Source organism: Rhea pennata, chromosome 1 (assembly GCF_028389875.1).
Source record: "Rhea pennata isolate bPtePen1 chromosome 1, bPtePen1.pri, whole genome shotgun sequence".
NCBI lineage: Eukaryota > Metazoa > Chordata > Aves > Rheiformes > Rheidae > Rhea > Rhea pennata.
In genome coordinates this window covers 212,666,040-212,686,759 of record NC_084663.1, presented here as the reverse complement: position 1 = coordinate 212,686,759, position 20,720 = coordinate 212,666,040, and the positions used below count along the sequence as shown (strand labels likewise).

Genomic DNA, 20,720 nt, shown 5'->3' with positions numbered 1-20,720 from the left:
CTTCTATCTATTCTATCTGTTTATTCAAACAGTTTTGACAATAGATACATACAAAAATACTGACAAGGTGAAACTGAACTCCAAATAAGCTCTGTTTTTGAAACATTACATTATTAACAATGCTTTTTGTTAATAATGTAATGTTTGCTCAAAGCAGAAACTTTACAGAAGGAACTTACCATCATCCACTGTTCTCTCTGCACCAGTCTAGTGCAGCTAGTGTCTTTAAGAGTTAAACTTTTTTACATTTGTCCTTAAGAATTAAACTTAATGTTTTCAACAGTTGAAATAGCTATGAATCAAATTTAGCACTTTTTCATTGAGCTGTGCCGAAACACTTATCCCAAGCTCACAGTACAACATTACTACACCCGTCACGTATTGTTCTTTTACGTTTCTGATTTTGTATGAATCACAGATCAAAGTGGCATCCTCTTTACCGCCTAAAATATTAAAGAATGAATCAGAGCAAGCCAGTAAGAACAACCACCTTCAGAAGGAAACTCCATCTTTGGAAACTGAAAACAAAGCCACTCACAGGGTGCGTTCTTTCTTTAGCCCCAAATAAGGTTAGGCAGGGTCCTGAGGGACAATAGGAGGGGTGAAGAAAGAGACACAGAGTTAGGACTATACTTTAGATATATAAGGAATGATACTGGATGAGCTAGGGAACGCTTCCACCACCATCATTTTGCCATGAAAGTAAGAAAAAATTGCATTCAGCATTTCCTCTTTCTGCTTTTTTTCAAGCAGGACACCTCTGACAGTATGGTATGGGGTTCTGGTCTTGTCACAGATACAGGAAACAAATGCACTGCAGAGCAGATGAGCAATCTCTTTAGACCTCTTAATCTTCACTAATTACAGCTTACAACTAGTGTAGTGATGCATTCAGGACAGGGAGACAGCAACTATTTTAGGTGCGTATAATTATCTTAATCTGTCCATGCATTAACCCTCCTTTTGCAAACCATTACTTCAAAGTAACCTATTCCAACATGTTTTTCATCTATATTCCAGAAAGACAGGTAAAACACTTGAAGGTAACACACTCTGGACAGCAAGTTAACACTCTAGTGTACCTAATATCTTAAATTCACAGTAAGTGCTTAGGATATGGAGCACTTTATAGGACTGGATTTCAAACGAAGGGAAAACACAGAGGACAATCTTCATAAAAAAATGCTAATCATTAAAAGCTGCATAAGAAAAGAAATTTCTCTTTTTTAGTTCAAGCTGGTTCTACTACTCATCTTTGGATAGGTGTTATGCTCATACTTTAAACTGTACAAACAGCACATGAATGGGTTGAAGGACAAGTAGATTAAAGTGAATTATTAGGTGCTCCTGTGACGTAAGAGTCTTTAGTTACTGAAGACCAGAAAAAGTAATTGTAGAAGAGAGAGATTCAAGGTGTTAGTTACAAAGTTTGCCTTCAAGCCTACCAGACAACACAGAATGCTATACAACAGTTCACTGCAGCTGAAGGAATTATTCTTCCATACAAAGTGAGGGAAAAACGTTTCTTTCAGAAGAAGCTTTTTCAAAGGTATTCAGAAGGTCTTCAAGGAGATATAAGAAGCATATTTTCACCTCCATTCTTATCCTTCCCTGCAATCACATTCAAAACAGGAAGGTATGGGATACCTGAAACTGTCCACAAAGGTGTCTTTTTGAATCATAATGCTGAGCACACATTTAAGTACACATTTATTTAAAATGTCAAGAATCTAGTGCTCAGTACCAGTTTCCTTCATAGTATTCACAGCAGAACACTCTGAGAAGGGAGGATTTTGAACACCACAACAGCATACAAGGGAAACGAGTAACAAACAAAGTGGATTTTTCACTTATTAAACTCAATGACAAACAACTATTAATTTGCTTTACAAACAGGGAGCAAAGATGACATACAACTGAACCAAAGTTACCAAACAAGTTGCTGTTAAAGTCATGACAGGAAACTGAGACTTTCACTCTTCCTCTCTCTAGTGCAGAGTATTCAATAAGTTTAAAAGACTTAGTACGCTCACCAGACTCTCTGCTTGAATTGTCCTCAGAATCTTCCTCTTCATCATCTTCAGAATATCTTTTCTTGACTGTTTTCCTTCGTAACCGCCTACTTTGCCTCATAGGCCTGGAGAGATGTCGCCTGGATATGCGGGCACAGAACTCTGAATCACTGTCTTCATTTGATGGTGGGTCATCTTCACTTTCATCCAGATTTTCCTCTGATATAACAAACTCATCCTGTGATCTGTTCGAAGGGAAATCATACGTGTAATATGATGAGAATATCTGTAAGTTATATATACAAAGCAGGCATTGGCTTTCACAATAATGCACAGATCTTACAGTATTGAGGCATAACAAATATCCAGAGAGCAAGCTGCCATCACGGACGTTAGATTTCAGTTGTATGCTTAGGGAGTACCTTTACAGCACATGACACTACACTGCAGATCAGAAGAGCAGATGATATAAATGCTACATCCCACTGAGAGTACAGGTTACATTTATACAGGCCAAATTCTACAGTGTTCACACAGTACCCTTTAACATAACATCCGTAGGATGAGCACGACTTGGCAAGAAAAAAACATGTTCTGGCTGACATGACTTCACCGCTCAAGCGCTACCCTATGCAATTTCTGAGATTTAGAATATTAGGTCTTGCATAAGAGCAGCAGCTGTACATTAAAACATGTACCTCACAAACTTAACGTTTTCAGCTTATAAAGCTCCCACTGTTTCAAAAGTGAGCTAGTGCTTTTTTAAATATAGCTGAGCACTGAAGGTACACAGTCACTTAGCTCTGAGCTAAGTGCCAGCTGAATGTGAATTCCAGTATAACATCCAACAGGCATTTAGCAGAGAACCGAGTTGAAAATGCATGGACATACTTTAACAGATCAATGACCTATTCATTCTGTGAGATTTCTGCAAACTACATTTATTGATAGGAAATTTCCAGTGCATTTAGCTCAACTATTTGGGATGCCACTGAAAAGTCCTCAGCAGAGTCACATGTGAAAAATCACTAGTAACTGGTGTAAGCTTTAAAAGTTGATGGTGAAGAAATCAGAGCTCAAGCTCCATTACGTTTCTTTACTGTAGCATAAAGGAGGACTAAAATTATTACGAATTTTTTTAACATTAAGAATTCTCCAGACTGATAATTAAAAATCCCAGGGAAAGAGTTTCCATTAGACAGTGCAATGTTCACTCAGTGTTTAAAACTTCACATGTCACATGTTTGTTTTCTGCAGTATAAACTGCCTCTTTCAGTGTTTTCTAAGACTTAGAAAGCAAAAGTCAAGAACTTGATTTCACAACCTACACTGTGAAATTCTATATACTCTAAAAGGAGAAATTTTACTTTTCCAATTTCTGTATGGAAATCAGGCCTAATTAAAAATCCCACAAAACTGCTGTAGTCTCAGAGTGAAACAGTAAGCCTTCTTTTAGCTATATCTTTGTTAAAGATTTCTGCTAGAACATTACATCGGTTAAGAGGTTTGAGCACATTTGGCTCCTTCTCTAACATAACTATGTATAGATTCCCACAGTGTGGCCTCAAACACACCACTAAAATTTCCAGAACAAGCTTTGCCTAAAACAGAGGTTGGGAGATTTCACCTCATGGATTTAGAGTGCAGACGTTCCAGTATAATTGTGTTCCTCTAGGGTACAATGACGTTCCAGTACTGAGCACATGCTCCTATGACAGTTTTAGGGGCACAGCAGAACCGCAGGAACCTGCGGCCATCAGTGATTCATGGCAGCAGCTCAGTTGCAGACCTACCCATCACTGATCTTGAATTCATCTTCACTCTCCTCTTCATCTAGGTTACTATCGCTATCCAGATCGTTTAGTCGCCGTCGTTTCTTGCGACGTGCCGCAGCAGCCCTTTGTGGTCGCTTGTTTTCTTTCCTTTCTTCCTCTAGGATGGTGGAAATGTCTTTCCCACGGTGACCCGTGATATTAGACATGTCCTTGCCTCTGCCAATGCCTATACTCAGAGATAGAAAGGAGAAAAAAAACCTAACAAGTTAGTTTTTTAATTCAACTTTATAAATATCTTTCCTCCAGGCCTATAACTTCAGCTTCTTTTCTGTTAAGTGGAATCATTTTTCCTCATGCAAGACTTACTCTGGACTCTTGTTCCTAACATGCACTGCCTCAGCTGCGGTCCCCTGGCAATACTGAGGTCAACGTAGAAGATTGTAGGTAAGTGTCAGCATGCTGATACTGAACCCCAATATGCATTTTGCCCAGAGCTAGTAATACCTTTTGAGGGGTGCAAATATCAGAAAACACATCTTTGTTTCATAATGTTAAACACTTCATCTTCTAAGAAGGGCAGTAAAGTTGCTGTTTGACCAGTGAGCAGAGTTTCTGACGAGCCAATTTTACTGTTTTGAGATATGAAGGTATGATTCTTGTGTTAAGACACCTACAGCCATAACAGGTGATTTTTAGGCTGGCTTTATAACTCACTGAGTTTCTGAAAACAAGTGTCTTTATGGAGATGCCAAAACCCATACAACTGAGGCATTAACAGTTTCATGGGAATTTTCTCCGTGCTGATTAGTGTGATGTAGTAGAAGAAAAAAAAATCCATCTGACATTTCTCAGATATTTTTGAAGATCTCTTTTCTTCCCTTATGTTGCCTTAGCAGATAAACATAATTTCACTTTATTCACAGCGCAACTCAGAAGTGGTTACACAAGTGAATTAACATTTCCCAGGAGGATGGCTCTGTGGACCAAAGTTTCAGAGAATCCAATTGCGGACCAATTTGTGAACCCAGTTTCTAGATGTGACAAATGTCCGTAGCAGCACATGCCATTGTAATATCAAATTCAAAATTTAGTGAATGAACTTGAACATTTTTCTTGTAATGCTTTGTATTCATTGTATTCACATATCAAAACATACACAAGCTAAATTTAACTGTCAAGATCAAATAGTTTTTGCTTTTTATTTTTAAACTGAAACGCCCATTACCAAGGGAAATTATTTAATTTGAGTCTGGAAGTACAATATTAAAAATTAATCTGTACAGTTTAGGAGAGAGGATTATATTTGTTGCCTATGGTATCAAAATAAATTTTGTCTTAGTATTCTCATCACTGCAATGAAAAACAAGTAATAGCAGAAACATACCTCCTCCATCAGCCTCCTTGATATCATCTTCAATTGCCTCATCAATTGCCTCATCGAATTCATCAAACCTAAAAGCAACAAGTCATTTACTACTTTGAAGAGAACCCTAATAAAATTGTACTCTGAAAACATACCTTAAAAGCTGAAATTGCTCTAAGAACTCAGACTGCATAGATAATGTGCTGGATATAAGGTAAAATAATAATTTTTCAAAAAGGCATATTTGTTATTTCTACTCATTACCAGAATATTTATCACTGCCTGGCTGTCTTAATGTTGATTTATACGAACAGAAAAATACTTAATATTACAGAATACTACTGAATTTAATACTGTATAATCTGAAAACTATTAAGAGAATCTCAGCAGCATTTCTGACACAAAGTATTTATCAGTCAAATTTTCCCATGCCTTTTATTAGATAACATATGCACTATCAATTTGCAAAGCAGACTTTCTGAAAAGCAGCTATTAAAGTATAATTATTCAAACTGTTTAAATTTTCCTTGAAAATTTATTTCAGATGGTTCCATTTCTCTTCTTTAAAGCTCTCAGTAATTGCTCACTAATTAACTCTCAGTAATTGTTACGGATTTGCAACATTCTAAGCTGAACAGATAAAATATACCCTACTGAAGAGCACAAGAACTCTTCAGAGTTCTTCATTATTAGATATAAATATGCTAATAATGTTACGTAACTAAACAAAAAACAAAAAAACAAAAGCAAAACAAAAGCAAAATATTCAGATATGCTTCCACTGCAGCAGCTTTTGTAAAACTGATAAATCTCTGCACATAGGCTAATTCTCTGAAAGGGAAGAGCAGACAGAGCAGAAAGGATCCATCCCTTTTACACAGAAAGGACTTCTGTAGTTTGGTTCTTCAGTGATGAATTCAAAGGATTGTTAATAAATCCTTTGATTTACTAACAAGTTAGATACCTGGAGATATTAGATACAAAAAGTACAAATGTTATCAACTGTGTAGGAAAGCCATTTTACTTAGATGTTTTTCTTCATTTCATTTGCTATTTTTTAAATAAAAATGATCAGCAATTGGATAACATTTCACTGAAGATTCAGCTTTTCATTCACTGAAAAAAGCAAAATTCCAATTATATTTATCTTGGTCCTCCACTCTAAGCTCTGCCAGGACAAGGGGGAAAAAATAGATCTAATAGTAGTCTGTATTCCAATAGTAAGCAAAAAACACTTTCTTCTTTAAAAAATAAGGTGATTTCTGGTCTCTCTATATGCCCTAAGAGCAAACAGCATGTCAGCTTTAAGGCAGCTTTACAATAAGGTAAGTTACTCTGAAATTACTCCATCAACAAGATTTGCTCCCAATTACTCAAACACTATTTTCCATCCGCACTGTTAAGATGCTTTCTTTGAAATGTGAGAAATCACTTTACGCTTTCAAACCACTGCTAACAAATATTCCGAGATTAAACACGAGCTGACAACTGCTTGTCCTTTAGGTGTAAAGGAACACTGCTGCTGCTGCACTCTGTAACACAGAGTTTTGCTAACCTGTTCATCAGTGGGCTAAACAGATGGCTGGGAAGACACAAAGGGATGACACATCTGCAGAGAGGCAACATGCTACACAGTACAGGTTCATCTCCAAGCAGAATAAGATTTATGGCACTTATTTCCCCCCCCGAAAGGAGAGCATGCAAGCTCTCACTGACACTTGTGGGACTTCACCGTGCACATATGAACTGGAAGTGACTCCCTGACAGCATACATGAAACTCAATCTTCTGATACAAAATGACAGAATTTCTCTTATAGACTGCATGATACACCTAAGTTTGAGTTAAAGAGCAGCATTATATAAAACGTTGTCTCCAAAAAATAATTGCTGCCTTTGCATAATGTGTGTCCCACTGAAGTAATGCCAAACATCCTACAGGCAAGAATATTTTCTCCTGGTCAGATGCTTCCTAACCTGTCGTGAACATCATAACAAATTGTCACAGGCAAGATTGTATAAACGTTCTTTACAGCAATACTTAATTTCCTAAACCAGCAATGATATTTTCTTTAGTAACATCTTAAATTAACATTAAAATCAACAATTAAGCAAGGTCAGATTGAGTTTTCTGAATAGCTATTTAAACAAGCTGCGTACCTATAACTTATGCACTTCCGGGTTCTAGTAGACCTCCTTTCGAGCAGCTTTGATTTGGGCTTTTTGGAATCTTTCTTCTTTTCCTCCTGACCTTCGGGTATTTCTGGCTCCTGCTCACATAAGAAAGAAGCGTCAGAGAGCTTTATCTCCTCTTCCTCCAGATTTATTATTCATGTTAACCCATGTTCATATGAAATAGATAGCTCGTACGTCCAGCACCGCCCATTTCAAGTTCTAGCATAGCGATTCATTACAGTGCAGTTTACACAAACACTTGCTCACATTGTCTTAATGGCAACATAATTCCAAATACATAGGTCAAGGATTCAGGTTATTAAAACATTGTGTTTATATTAAAACATTGTGTTTTTAACTCAGGTGATACTTTCAGGACTTGTAAACGCAACAGCTGGACAAATGGTTGCTGGCATAGGTCTGTACACACCAAGCCCCAGGACTGCGCATCTGTGCTCCTACACTGACTGCTGACTCCTCAGGGACTTTCTCTACTCTTATATATTATTAAAAACCTTTACACAGTACGGTTTCAACCAAATTCCAGGCAGCTTATTGTTATGGCATTTTTCCAAGTGATTAAATTTTCAAAAATCTATCCTCAGGCTGAATTTTTCAAACATATGCTTCCAGCCAGAGATTCTTTCTCAAGTTCGTAAAAATCTTTTACTATCTTTGTCACCAGAGACAGAGGGATAAAGTTTGCTTTACTACAGAAGTGAAAGTGGAAAGTCTGTCTTTAAAACAAAGACAAGTTTCATTTTGAACTTTCCTGCAAGAATAGATTTTGGATATGTTTATTTTGGATGCAGGTATCTCGCTAAGGCTAAGAAAATAATTTCAGAATGTATTAAAGTAGTGAGAAAAAGACATCTGTGAGAAAAGTAAAAACCTTTTTCCTCCTCTTCTGTAAAAAGGAAGCCATATAAAAACTTCTGCTAATAAAACACTCTAGATGTTACAGTTCTTCACCAAAACTAGCTCTAACATAAATACTTATTAGAGGCTAAGGTAAAAATATTTTTCTATAATGCTATGATGATTTGCTCAAACATAGATGACTATCTTCCTAGATTATCCCACTCTTACAATCTACAGCATGGCAGAGCGCCCTGCTCAAAGCCAAGTGTAAGCAACAGTGGAAAGACAGATCTGAGATCCTTCAAAGGACAAGCGGGTTCTGCACGGCCCCAGCTGGTGCCCGCACACAAGGTAAAGCCCCCTCGGTTTCCACGGTAAGTTCATGCTCAATCTAAAATGAAGGCTCTAGAATCGCTTCTGATCTGTATATACATTTTTCTTTCTGAAGTACTACTGATGCCTCTAACATACCATTGAGAAACTTCTCCCTTGAGGAGTCTGAAAATTATCATCTGAAAGTTATATATGCTAAACAAACACAGTTAGCATTAATACTGGAATAACAGCAAAGAAACCCAGCCAACAACAGAGTAATAGATTAAAAAGTTAAACTGCAAATCATCTAAGCAAATGATTACACCAGAATCCTTATCAGGTGAAATTTTGTACAAACAATGCCAAAATCTTACTTTAACATTATTCTTGATAATCTAACATGCAAATACTGCAATTAAAAGGTTTAATAAATAAAAGAATAATGCAATATAGACATACTAACTTACTTGAGGTGGAATGATGTTCTCAATACTGATACCCACATACACCAGTCGTTCTTTTCTTTAGGAGAGAGAAGAAAAGAAACTTAGAGAAAGATTGCAGAGATATAAAATAAAGTTGTGATTAGCAATGTTTGGGGATCTTCCTGCAGTTAGAGGCATTTCAAGAGGATGCTACAAATGCAAGGTTATTTTAGTTGGAATTATATGCTAAATCTCACAGGGTTGTACTTTCCTACACGTATGATGTAAGTGATTTTGCCAAGAGTTCTGACAAATAATAGTATTTGATTATTTGAACATTTGACATGGAAATGATTAAACTTGGGTTTAAAAAGCCATTTTAAAATATTAATGTTGTCATAGAGATTATGCTATCAAGTCCATTAACCATGACTAATCTTGGGGATTCTGAAAAATAAAGCAGGAATTCAAAATCATCTTGAACTGGAAAAATTATCACAAAAGCAGGATGCAATTCAAAAAGGCCAAATGCAAGATTCTAGACTTGGGCAGGAACAATCAACTCAAGAAAGATCAAGCAGGAAATAACTAGAGACACAGTTTTTTGGAAACGGAGACTAGTCTGAACAAAGATCAATGAAGTCAAGCTGTTTTAGGAACAACTGCCATCGCGCAGGGATGCATGAACAGGAGAACAGCCTATGGGACGACTGAAGGAAACCTCCGCTTGTAGTCAGCACTATTCATACCTACTTGGAGCACTTGGTGCCTTCTAGGCAGCACATATACTTCAAGAAAGACGAGAACCAGCTGAAGAGTTCAGAGAAAGCCAGCAGGTCTGATTGAACAGGAATGCTACAGACATGCCCCGTTGAAAAAGGCTGAAAAATAGGGCTGACAGGTCTAGAGAAGACCAAAGACAGCAATGATAAAAGTATTCAAATAAAAGAAAGACTGTTGTAAAGTAGTAGTAAACTGCTCTCCACGTCCAAAATGGATAACAAAATTAAATCATAATAAGCAAAATCCAGTTCAGACAGTAGTGGTAAGCTTAATATACCTCAACACCAGTATCCAGGGACATCTGGATTGCCCTTGATTGCAATTCTCTCTCTGAGCTGCTCCAGAAAGACAAAAGTCTTCTGTCGGTCTTGTCACATCTGTCAGCCCCAAGTGGACATGTCTTGGATATCCTAGCACCTCTCAAACACACTAGGTGCTGATCTTTAGGCTACTGAAGTGAGCTTCAGCAGAAGTCTAGCAGTAAGAATAGTCATATGGACTAGACTGAGGCTGGGAACTGATACTGCCATCTCTGTAGGTCCCTGTTAGCCTTTTCTATGAAAATAAGGGATAATTTAATTAAATGAAGATAGCAAAGAAAGTTTGTAACATTTACTGGGCTCTACAAGGACTCTTGTAAGTATGCCACATCTCTAAGGGTTTTTTTGTTGTTTTGGTTTGTTTAGTTTTATTTTTTTTGAACAACAGTGTTTTAGAACAAATATGCTGACAAACAATCCTGCACGGGGGCAAGGTGTGAACTTCCATGATCCTGTAAAGCATCACTACAGCTGAAATGAAATTATGCAAGAACCAGTGTCAATCTCTTCTGGTTTTTTGAGCTAAAGATTCACAGTAGTTATACAACTGACCAGAATCAGACTTGTGAAGTTACTGTGAGTAATGAGCACGTATCCAATGACACGAGTCGCAGCCGGATGCGCCGTGTACACAAGTCATCTAAACCGGTACACGAAACACCTGAAATGCGTATTAATTTTAGATATGTCTGCCTCTCTTGTAGTATTTTATACAAACAGTTGAAGGCACCTGTAACCACCTAAAAGTGTGGTTTCCCCTATTTTCCTATATTTATAAAACAGCTAGGAAAATTTTCAAATAGACTTATCATTAGCTTTAGGAACTACACATTTTTAATTAAAATACTCTTCTAAAGAGCTGTCTACTGAAAAAAAAACAGTATTTTTTCTTAAATAAAAGTTTCTAGAGTAACACTAACAGATAGTAAAAATGGATTTTAAGTTGTTTTAAAGTCGAACAAAATCATGGGCTGTGACAATTCTGTAGCATTATGTCTAAACTGAAATTTTTGGCTTTGTATTAAAGTAATTGTTTTTGTCTCCTAAAGTCAGCTCTTCAAACTGACAGATCAAAAGAAAGCTTCTCTGCCCTTCAGAGCACTACGAGATCAGTTGGACAAGGGAAGAACTTCATCATGTACTATGCAAAATCATTATGCTCTTGAAAATTAATTAAAATATCTTCATACAAGTAATGCAACTGCGAAAATCAGAACAGAACAACTCAAAATGTAAATATTTTAGCATTCAGCAAGTTTCCTGGATTGAGAATCCCCTCCATTTCTCATTTCTTATAATGCAAAACATTAAGAGACAGGAGAGATGAGAAATATTCAGTTGTTTTTAAACATTAGCAGTGAGGCTTTCAAGATCTGCTTAACTTCTGCCTGTCTCTGGAATACACACTGCTTAAGAAATCAGCAAATAGAACAAACCAATCCTATAGAGGTAAAGGGCTTAAAACCAGATGCAAATATGAAATACTAAACGCCTTTCTCATCAGAGTGTAATACACAAGCTCAAAATTTTAACCGATCAGTCTCAAACTGTAAGATGCAAATAAGCACTGACTCTTCCTAGAAGAACCCAAAAAACATTTTTTCACATAAGTAGCTGAATTATTTGCTATAGGGAAGCAATGAAAGAGTAAATGAAAGGAAGTATTCCACCTAATTTGGCCTGGGAGAAGTGGAGAAGTTGTCCCAAGAGGGATTTACTATCAAGAAATCTGAGAGTCTCTAACATGAATTAAAAGCTTCAGCATCCATTCCTTCTTGCTGGTGACAGGACATGATTATAGAAGTTGGTGAGAAACCTGAAAGTCTGCAAGATGTTGCAGTAGCACCTGGAATTCATGAACAGGGGAAGCAAAATAAAGGTATGATTTTGCAATACTCAGACCTGTATTTTTCTCAGTCGTTATAACTATTGTGAACTTAAAGAAAATTTGTGACGTGACACTTTGGGGATGCCTAAGAAGAGAGCTGAACAGCTGTATCAGCTTCAGTCTGAACTTCGAAAGCTACCAGCTAAATGCTAGAGAATAATTGAAAGCAAGAGCTCAACAGCATCATTGGTTCAAAAGCGCAACACCACCACTGGTTCAAAGAATCAGCCGAGCACGCCCCAGTAAGATAGTCAGATTTTTTTTTCTCTTTGCCAAAAAAGACAGGCAGTCCCCAGAGGTACTGAGATTTTACATTATGTTAACATTAATGTAATATATTAAAGAAACATTATCTTAACATATTTCTATGCCCCAAATAACTTATTTTAATTTATACACTGAGCTGCATTAAGAAGGACTTTATATTCTTTTTTAACATTATGACTCTTGCTTTTTTCAGTCTTTTTACTTTACAATTTACTAAAATACACCACCGTTAAGTTGAAATAGACTTCAACATTCAACTATTGTATCATGAAAGTTTTTACAATCAAAGCTCCTTTCTCTTTTTTTAAAGACTAAAAAAAAAAAAAAAAAAAAAAAAAAAAAGCAGTCTTATGATTACAATACAAAACTTCAGGTTGATTTGGTACAAGGATCAGGTTGCAAAAGGGTCATTAAACATCTGTTCCAAACACTGAAAACAGCGATAATATGAACTGTACGCTCTTCTGCAAAGATCAGAAAACCATGCATTTATGCAAGGCTACTGATTTCAAAAAAGCAGGATGGACTGGAAAAAACAGCATTTCTTGCAATGTTTGCCCTCGGAATATTTAGCAAAGCAGGTGCCTAAACACTGCGCGCTAGTGCTGAGACCTCCCACCACGAAACAGAGCGGCCGGTTCCTCTGCGCCCCTCACTCCTGCACAGGCCGAGGCCGTGTGTGACCTGAGCTCCCTCACGGAGCAGCCAAGTGCTTCATTCCCAAAGCTACACGTTCCCCGAAACGGCCAAGAGTCGTTCTGCCACAGTGTGGTCTAGAGCCACTCTGAGCAGAATTAGATGAAAACGTCAGGAACAGCTGGCGCCTGATCCGCAACCCTGTCGCTGCCACTGCTGCTGCAGAAAAGAGTTCCAAATGACACGAAAGTTGTAAGCGCACTAGACTGGTTTCCACCGAGCCCTCGGTAACAGCAAGAGCGGACAGAACCCTTCTTTACACGCTGCAGTTCAGCTGACCCATTGCACTACTGCAACTGCGTAATCTCGTAAAGCAAAGTTTAACAGAATCAAAAGCAACAAGATTTATGAACCATATTTAATCTAGATGACCTTTGCAGCAAAGTCAGGACTTAGCACGTGCTTAGCGTAGGAAGTTTACGCCCGCCTGACAGAGCATTGCTACTGCATGCAGCTGAACCAGCGCTGAAAACCATTTAATTATAGGTATGGGAAAGCCAAAATTGTGTTCAAGCACCATGACTAAAGCTTACTACGAATGCATTTCCTCATCTTTTGCAATTACTGGACTCTTTCTCCTCTCTTGTAAGCTGTACCACCACTGTGCCACCAATAACCTCTCTAGGAAATCAAAACCGTTTTTACCAATTCCCAGTCTCTCTGATACTTTTCTCCCCAGTCCTCAGTTCTTTTAATGCTTATTCAAGTACTGCCTCCCCTCTTCACAGCACAGCTTGCTGCAAACACAACCAAACAGTAGTACCTGCGTTCTGCACGCTCCTTCTTTTTCAAAACAACATCCAGATCTTGTAATTGTTCTTCTAACTTCTCACATAGCAATTTCTAAGGGAATAAACAAAATATTAGTTTCTCTCATAAACAACTATTTTCATTTAATGTTCAGGCATTTCATTTGCTATTTTTATACTTATCACATTAACATCTGGAAGATGAATCCCTTGTTAAACTGGAGGGTCCTCTTTTAGCAGTGTGGCTTACAACAAAGACTGTCTTCCTAAAACATGTGTGCATTTCAGCATGAATTGCTGCAGAAACACATCCTTCCAGTAACTAGCATCTACTGTAGGAAGCAATGTGCCTAAAGCAAACATTAAAGATGTTCAGAAAGAAACTACTACTTCGGTATTTTTAAATTAGCACCAAATTTTCATTATATTTACAAATTACCCTCAGAAAAACCTGAGGAGTTCAGACATAGATACTATACACACGCGAAGTTAAGCGTGTACACACACACTGACGTTTTTGTTTGGCACTTACCTTAATCCTTAAAAGGCACATGAAAAGGCACGTGCGCACCACAGTAAAAAGTATGCCTCAGCATCATTTTCCTACCAAGTATTTCAAATCTTATTATACCAGTTAACACTCAAGAAGCCATATGTAAAATCATTTTCTATGGATCAATTGCTTGTCTTTTTTGCGTCACACCTCCCTATACTATATCCAAGGATTTTTTTCACACTTTTAGAAATTTAGTGATTTTTAGTATGATAAATAACAAGTAGCACTAAGGAGGCAAAGAGATGCTTTAACTGCAAGTTGCAATACCAAAGTACGTATAGAAAATATCCTTAAACATTCAAGACCATGACTACTTAAACCAAAACACTTCCCAGAAGACAAGTGAAAATCAATACAAAATACAGGCATATCATGCCATGTCTCATTTGGCTAGTTTTCTGCAGGGCAGCAGCCCTTTTGGCAAAGAATGTTTCTAAAAATAAGGATGTGGTTTGAGATTAGGCAGATTATTCTGAAAATGTGCCTATATGGTTCCCCTATTAATTTAACAGGAACAGCATCAAACACACTTTGATGCATGAGATTCATTAGAAACAGCAGCTTTCTCTAACCAGGTTTTGAGCAAAATGTCTGAAGGAGGACTGGAACTTCAAAAAAAAGCTGCTTGCTTTGGCCACTGATCCATCCCTCACTGCCTACTGCTTCTCCCGCCAGGACGACAATGTGATTTCTCGTTAAGGCAAAACGAAGATATTATCTGTTTCATATAATTTGCTTGAAGTAGTTTAAGAAAAGATGGAAGAAAGCAAGTTGTGCTGGAGATTTTCGTCTACACATCAGCAAGACGTAGTAACAGTAGAAAGGAAGGAAAAGGAACACTTCCTCATAAAACTCAGTTTTACTAAAGGCCAAAGGGGAAAATGAGCATCTCTACAATCTGTCATGCAATACTATTTAACAGGGAATGAATGAATAAATAAATAAAGGAAATAGCTTGTTAATCTCCCAACAAACTCCCACAACCCCAAGCAAAGCTGAAAAGGAGAAGAGTAGAGTTAAACAGGAACCATACGTGCTGGCAAGGTGGGCAGAACCACTCTCCATCAGGGATTATCATCAAAGGAGGGCGAAGGCAGGCTGTATGGTATCCACTGTCACATGAGTCGCACAACAAAATCTGCAGAAACAAAATGAAACATGAGTATTTTTTGGCATGAATAATGTTTAATGAGTTCCAGAACTAGTTTCTTAGCCAACACAGAAGCACTTTATAAATACCCCGGACTGCGCCAAAACCAAGAAATCCTGTATCATTCCTCTCTAGATGTTCCTGGAGCCAAGAGGTGTTTTTCATGGGGCAGTTGAAGCTGAAAACTGTGATACATAAATTCCAGATTTCCTCTTATGATGTGTTCTTACACATGTAAGCGTGCAAGAATACTGGACTGCTTGGATTGTGCCCACACTGTGGAACTGGGTATAGCTTTCTAGATTTTGGACAAACTATATCTGGACAAAACTTGATAGGAATGGTTTTGCCCATGCACTCATGTCCCCATGATGGAAACCTGGCCAGGAGCATTCTTGAGGCATTTCCTCAGTTTGGATTATTCAATGACAGCACTGTAAAGATAAATTTTCAGACTGCTAGGGGTATACAGCACTGGGAAACTATTAAATTCACACACAAGCAAAACTCTAGATACCCCTTTCCATTAAAAAGGAGTGACAAAGTTGACATGAGCTTTGTGAATAGCCGTTGGAGTATGTAGTCCTCTACAACATGACTTTAACTATGGCCTTCTTGTAATAAATATCAAGTAAAACCTAAATTGTATTCTCCTACGCACAAAACTCCTACTCCGCAAAGGCATGATGTTCCTTCAGATGTGTTTCTATTCCACCCTTTACTGTCAAAACAGTCAATAGAGGCTTTCCCCCAAAACCTACCAGCTCAGGGTGATTGGGAAGGCCACACTTCTTGCATGGCTCATCATCATCAGCAGGCGCAGCTTCTTCTTCCTCCTCCTCTTCTTCCTCCTCTTCCTCATCTGAGTTTTTTTCACTCTCTGACTCTTCACTTTCTTCATTACTTGAGTATTTCCACCTGCCACGTGTTCGAGTACCCGTCCACCGAACTTTGCTTCTCTGCAAGACATGCCATTTCAAAGATTAAACACAGGAAAAAAAAAACCCTTACATTGCTTCTTCCCAAATCTTTAAAATACCTGATTTTCTCTATACTGTAGTATAGAGAAAATTAGTATAGTGAAGTGATTCATTTCAGTCTGTACAGTTGCAAATTTACAGTAACATAGCACAGCAAGATGAGCACAATTTTCTGAAATAAAATCAGTGCACCTTGTAAGTGAATAACATACATTCAGGTCTTTTTTCATATTTATATCTTTAAGTTATTTTTCTTAAAGTTAAATCTGACTCAGTTGATAGTTCTTTTTGCTAATGAAAGGGATATATCATAGCCATCTTATTTAAACAACTGTATGTCTTATCATGCATTTATTTGGATTTTCCACCTTTTTGCGCTCCAAAACAGAAGATGACCTCTCTTCTTCACTAAATGATGGTGATACATTTTACTAATGATTTGTTTAAAATGTATTTTGTGTGAAAAACAATTCAATTTAAATTCAAAACAATATTTTATATTGGTTATAACTACTTTCTGCATCTAGGACATTTTAAACTTAAAGCAATACACTAAACAGGAGATTTTTTTTTTTTTAGAATTAACTGACCTGTTTCTCATAGATACCATTCTTTCATGTTTTTTTTCTGCAGAGATTGAAAAAGGAAAATAACCTTTCTAGCTTTTTCAACTCACAAATATTTTTAAACTTTGACCGAACTAGCTGAAAAAAAACAAAATGAAGAAAGTGTCCTATTTTCCCTGCAGGAAGGACTCATACAAAAGGAGTATTTGTCAAATCAGTACACTTTCACTTCAGGTGCTTAACATTAATTTCCAGCTCTTCAGTGATTAACTTTTGGCTAAACTTCAGTAGCAAATGCACTTCAATTACTTGAGCATGAGAACTTAAGTTTAAGCTTCATAATATATTATCATAACTTCAAATATGTTTTTAGAACATATTTTCCTAAAAGAAAACAAATATAAAATAACCAATTAAAAGATTTGAGTTTTTTTTTCAACCTGCTGAAGTGACAGAAGTTACTTGTTTCAAACATCTTCCATACACTCAAAAATATCAAGCCTTTATTTGTTGTTTTTCCTTTCTGCTCCATACCCAGAAAAATACGGAGGATAAATGAATAAAAGGGGTTCACAATTACAGAGATTTAAAAGCATGGTATACAAATGCACACTGAACTTCCTTTATCTCATAAACTCATATTATTTTTACCTGGCATACTTTTAAGATCTGTGCCCAACAAGCAAAATTTTATTGTGGAGGAAAGGGCGGGGGGGAAGCAGGAAAAAAAAAGGAAGCAGGAAAAGGAGACGACAGACATCCCCAAAGTAAAATGTATTTCCCATGTATGTGAAAAGCTAATTACATCATAAACACACCACAAAGACAACTCACTACTCTTCACTGTTTTCTGGGTCCTTTTTGTGTATTATCTTCCTCAGACTGCCTAACCAGACACCAACAACCAGGCCATGCAGCCAATCTGCAGGAGCTAAAAGTCTCCATTCAAGCACTCACTGACTCAGATCTGATTACTTCATTTTCTGGAGGAATTACCCAGGTCTAGTTAGTTTAATGATAAATTAAATTAAAGAGCTTATAAATTGGTGGATCGACAGATATTCTCTCTCCCTTAGGAAGGTTTTAGACTAACCCACGAACTGGACTGCAAAAGCAGCTTTCTTGGAAAAACCTGACAAAACAAACATTATCCTCAATATTCGTACGTAAGTGTGTCTTCTCCTTACAGATAAAACTATTTTAATCTGCATTCCCAAGTAGTAAATAGTATTACCTTAACCTTAGAATTCGATTCCTTCTCCTGCTTTTTTGCATCATCTTTTCGTTCTTGTTTTTGTGCTGCTGCAGGTTTCTCCTCCTCCTCCTCAGCTCGTTTTTTCTCTGGTTTCTGATCTCGAGTCTCCACGATTTTTGGAGTAGGCTTAGATATTCTTGGAGATCGTCTTAACGTGCGACCGACACTGAGCTCTTCTGGAGGCGTTTCTGTCTTTCTCTTCCTACTGGAGATCCTGATTGTTAACTTAATTCCTTCTTTCTGTCTTTCAGAAGTTATTTCTTTATTATCTGTTGCACAACTTTCTTCTTCAGAAACTAGTTTATATTTAAATTTGCTTTTAGGTACTGGAGATTCCTTTTTACTCTCTGAGGAGTCCTCCAGATTAGAAGCATGGGCATCATCTAATCTATCTGGTTCTGTCTTGGCAGGCTCGGGCTCTTCCTCTTGTTTTTCAGGGTCTGATTTTTCTTCTACTTTGCTTTCCTCAGGGACTATACTGTTAGTATCAGAGTCCTCCTTTTCTAAAATGGACTTCTCTAATGTAACAGGAGAAGTAGATGAAGGGGGTATCTCAGCAGCTTCTGGAGAAGCAGGTTTCTCGTCAGATTCACCTTTACTTTCCAAACTCTCCTCATCAGCTAGTGCAAGCTTGGGCAGTTCCTTGGCTGTAGATGTGTTTGTGGACTTTTCTAGCTTTTCTAAACATTCGTTGGGCGGCGATCGTCTGTCCGTTTTGATTTTCAAGGCTAGCTTCTCTTCAGTTTTTTTGGCACAGTCTTCAGAGTTTGAAGACTCTTCCGCTACCACGTCAGCAGCTATGCTGTCGAAGGACTCTTTTTCCACAGGACTAGATTCCTCTTTTAAAGGCACTTTCTGATTAGAAACCTCAGAGACCACAGACCCTACCTCTCTGACCACAGTTACTGCATTTTTCTCAACCTCACAGGCTTTCACAATTTTACTAACAGAGTTTAATGAGTCTGACACCTTCTCCCCATTTTTACCATTCTTCTCCATTAATGAGCCGCTGTCTTCTTTTGTGGTAGAAGAGTGTTCCGATTTATTATTTTGTATGACACTTGGGGTTATTTTTTCACTGCTAACCTCCCCATTTACTAGCACTTTCCCATCAGGACATAAAGCAGTAATGGTGGGGACTCTCTTAAAAGTCTCTTCTTCTGGTTTCCCTTCTTCTTTCAAAACATCCTTCGTTGGAGTTACACATTTACATAGGGACCCTTTTATTGGGCTGTCATAGTCATCTGTCAGTTTGATCTCTCGCTTTTTAAGAGGTATTTTTGCCTGCTGATCATTTTTAAGTTTTTCACTTTCTTCCACAGATTTCTCCACAATTTCTTGGGGAGTTTTGACATTAACACAAAAGTCTAACCTCTCCGGCTCGTGAACTGCTATTTTGTCAGTACAACTGTTTACTTCTTTTAAGTCTTTTGGTTCTACTTTGTTTTCTTTCACCTCTACTTTAACAGGCTTGACATTTTCTTTAAAGGAGTCACTTTCTTCTTTGACTGTTTGCTTTTCCTCATTGTATTCTGAAGGTTTCTCTAATTTTACTATTACTGGCAATTTTATAATTTCTTTTTCTTCCACTTTCTCAATTTTCACCATATTTTCATCATCTTTGACCACAGGAAGAGGAAGGTTCTCCAATTCTTTTGATTGTTCCTCCACCACCTCTTTTTCTTCTTTAATTTTTAATTGATTTTCTGTTGACAGAGAAACAGTTATGAAACAACCATGGGATTTAGAGGATTACAGATATTCTCAATCAAGACCAATGTACATCAGAAAAAAAACCCAAACCATCAACTTTTCTCCCCACCCCAAATGAATCTTCTGCCTTGGGATTATTAAGAGTTAGGCCTGTTTAACGACAGCGTTAGACAGGTGGGCCACCAATTTAAGCTACAGAATCACAGGTCAGTTTAATCATATACAGAGATAAACCTAAATTTCACAGAAGCTATCAGCAGAATTCCAGATTTATCCTTTTTTTATGCAGACAGCTCAACCATATCTTCAGTAATACCACAATACTTTCAGAGAACACACACATAAAACCTAGAGCAGAGAATGCATGAAACACCAGCTTAAAAAAACAGAAGAATCTCATTCGAGTTCCTAAATTATTTCACTACTCAGAACCTGTTATAAGATTCCACGTACTTCAAGTGACATACTACATACTCCCCTCTTTTTTGATATTGTTATTTCAGGAAAATATTTAAGTATTACATTTCAGCAATTCAGAGAAAGCTGGAGATATTCAGCACTATATTTTACAACATTCACCCAGTTCCTGGGACATGACTGCATCTCTTACTAGCAAAATGCAAATCATATACAATATTCTACATGTGGTTCATTTGCAGTTTCAAAAACAAGCACAGTAAGTAGCAGCATATACCAGAACAACTTGCAGAGATTAAAGTATTAGATTATGCCTAGTTTGAATAGACAATTTTATATCATTAATTGTTAAAATACAGTTCCAGCACTCAGGAAAAAAAAAACATAAATTTGTTTTGTTACTATATACATCAGACTATTATTTATCATTGCTGCATCCTGTCAGTATCCTCACAT

At 37.3% G+C, this 20,720-nt stretch overlaps 1 protein-coding gene across 3 annotated transcripts in view; it reads right to left on the bottom strand.

The window, feature by feature from the left end:
- Positions 1-20,720, bottom strand: part of RSF1 (remodeling and spacing factor 1) — a 57,387-nt gene that overhangs the window by 3,275 nt on the left and 33,392 nt on the right. For all 3 annotated transcript variants that reach the window (XM_062567405.1, XM_062567406.1, XM_062567407.1), the window contains 9 exons: positions 18,114-19,840; positions 16,095-16,292; positions 15,217-15,321; positions 13,642-13,721; positions 8,967-9,021; positions 7,309-7,418; positions 5,172-5,239; positions 3,806-4,013; positions 2,034-2,257 (listed from right to left, as the gene is read on the bottom strand). In XM_062567405.1, coding sequence (XP_062423389.1) covers positions 2,034-2,257; positions 3,806-4,013; positions 5,172-5,239; positions 7,309-7,418; positions 8,967-9,021; positions 13,642-13,721; positions 15,217-15,321; positions 16,095-16,292; positions 18,114-19,840 — 2,775 coding nt within the window. The remainder of the gene's footprint in view (positions 1-2,033; positions 2,258-3,805; positions 4,014-5,171; positions 5,240-7,308; positions 7,419-8,966; positions 9,022-13,641; positions 13,722-15,216; positions 15,322-16,094; positions 16,293-18,113; positions 19,841-20,720) is intronic.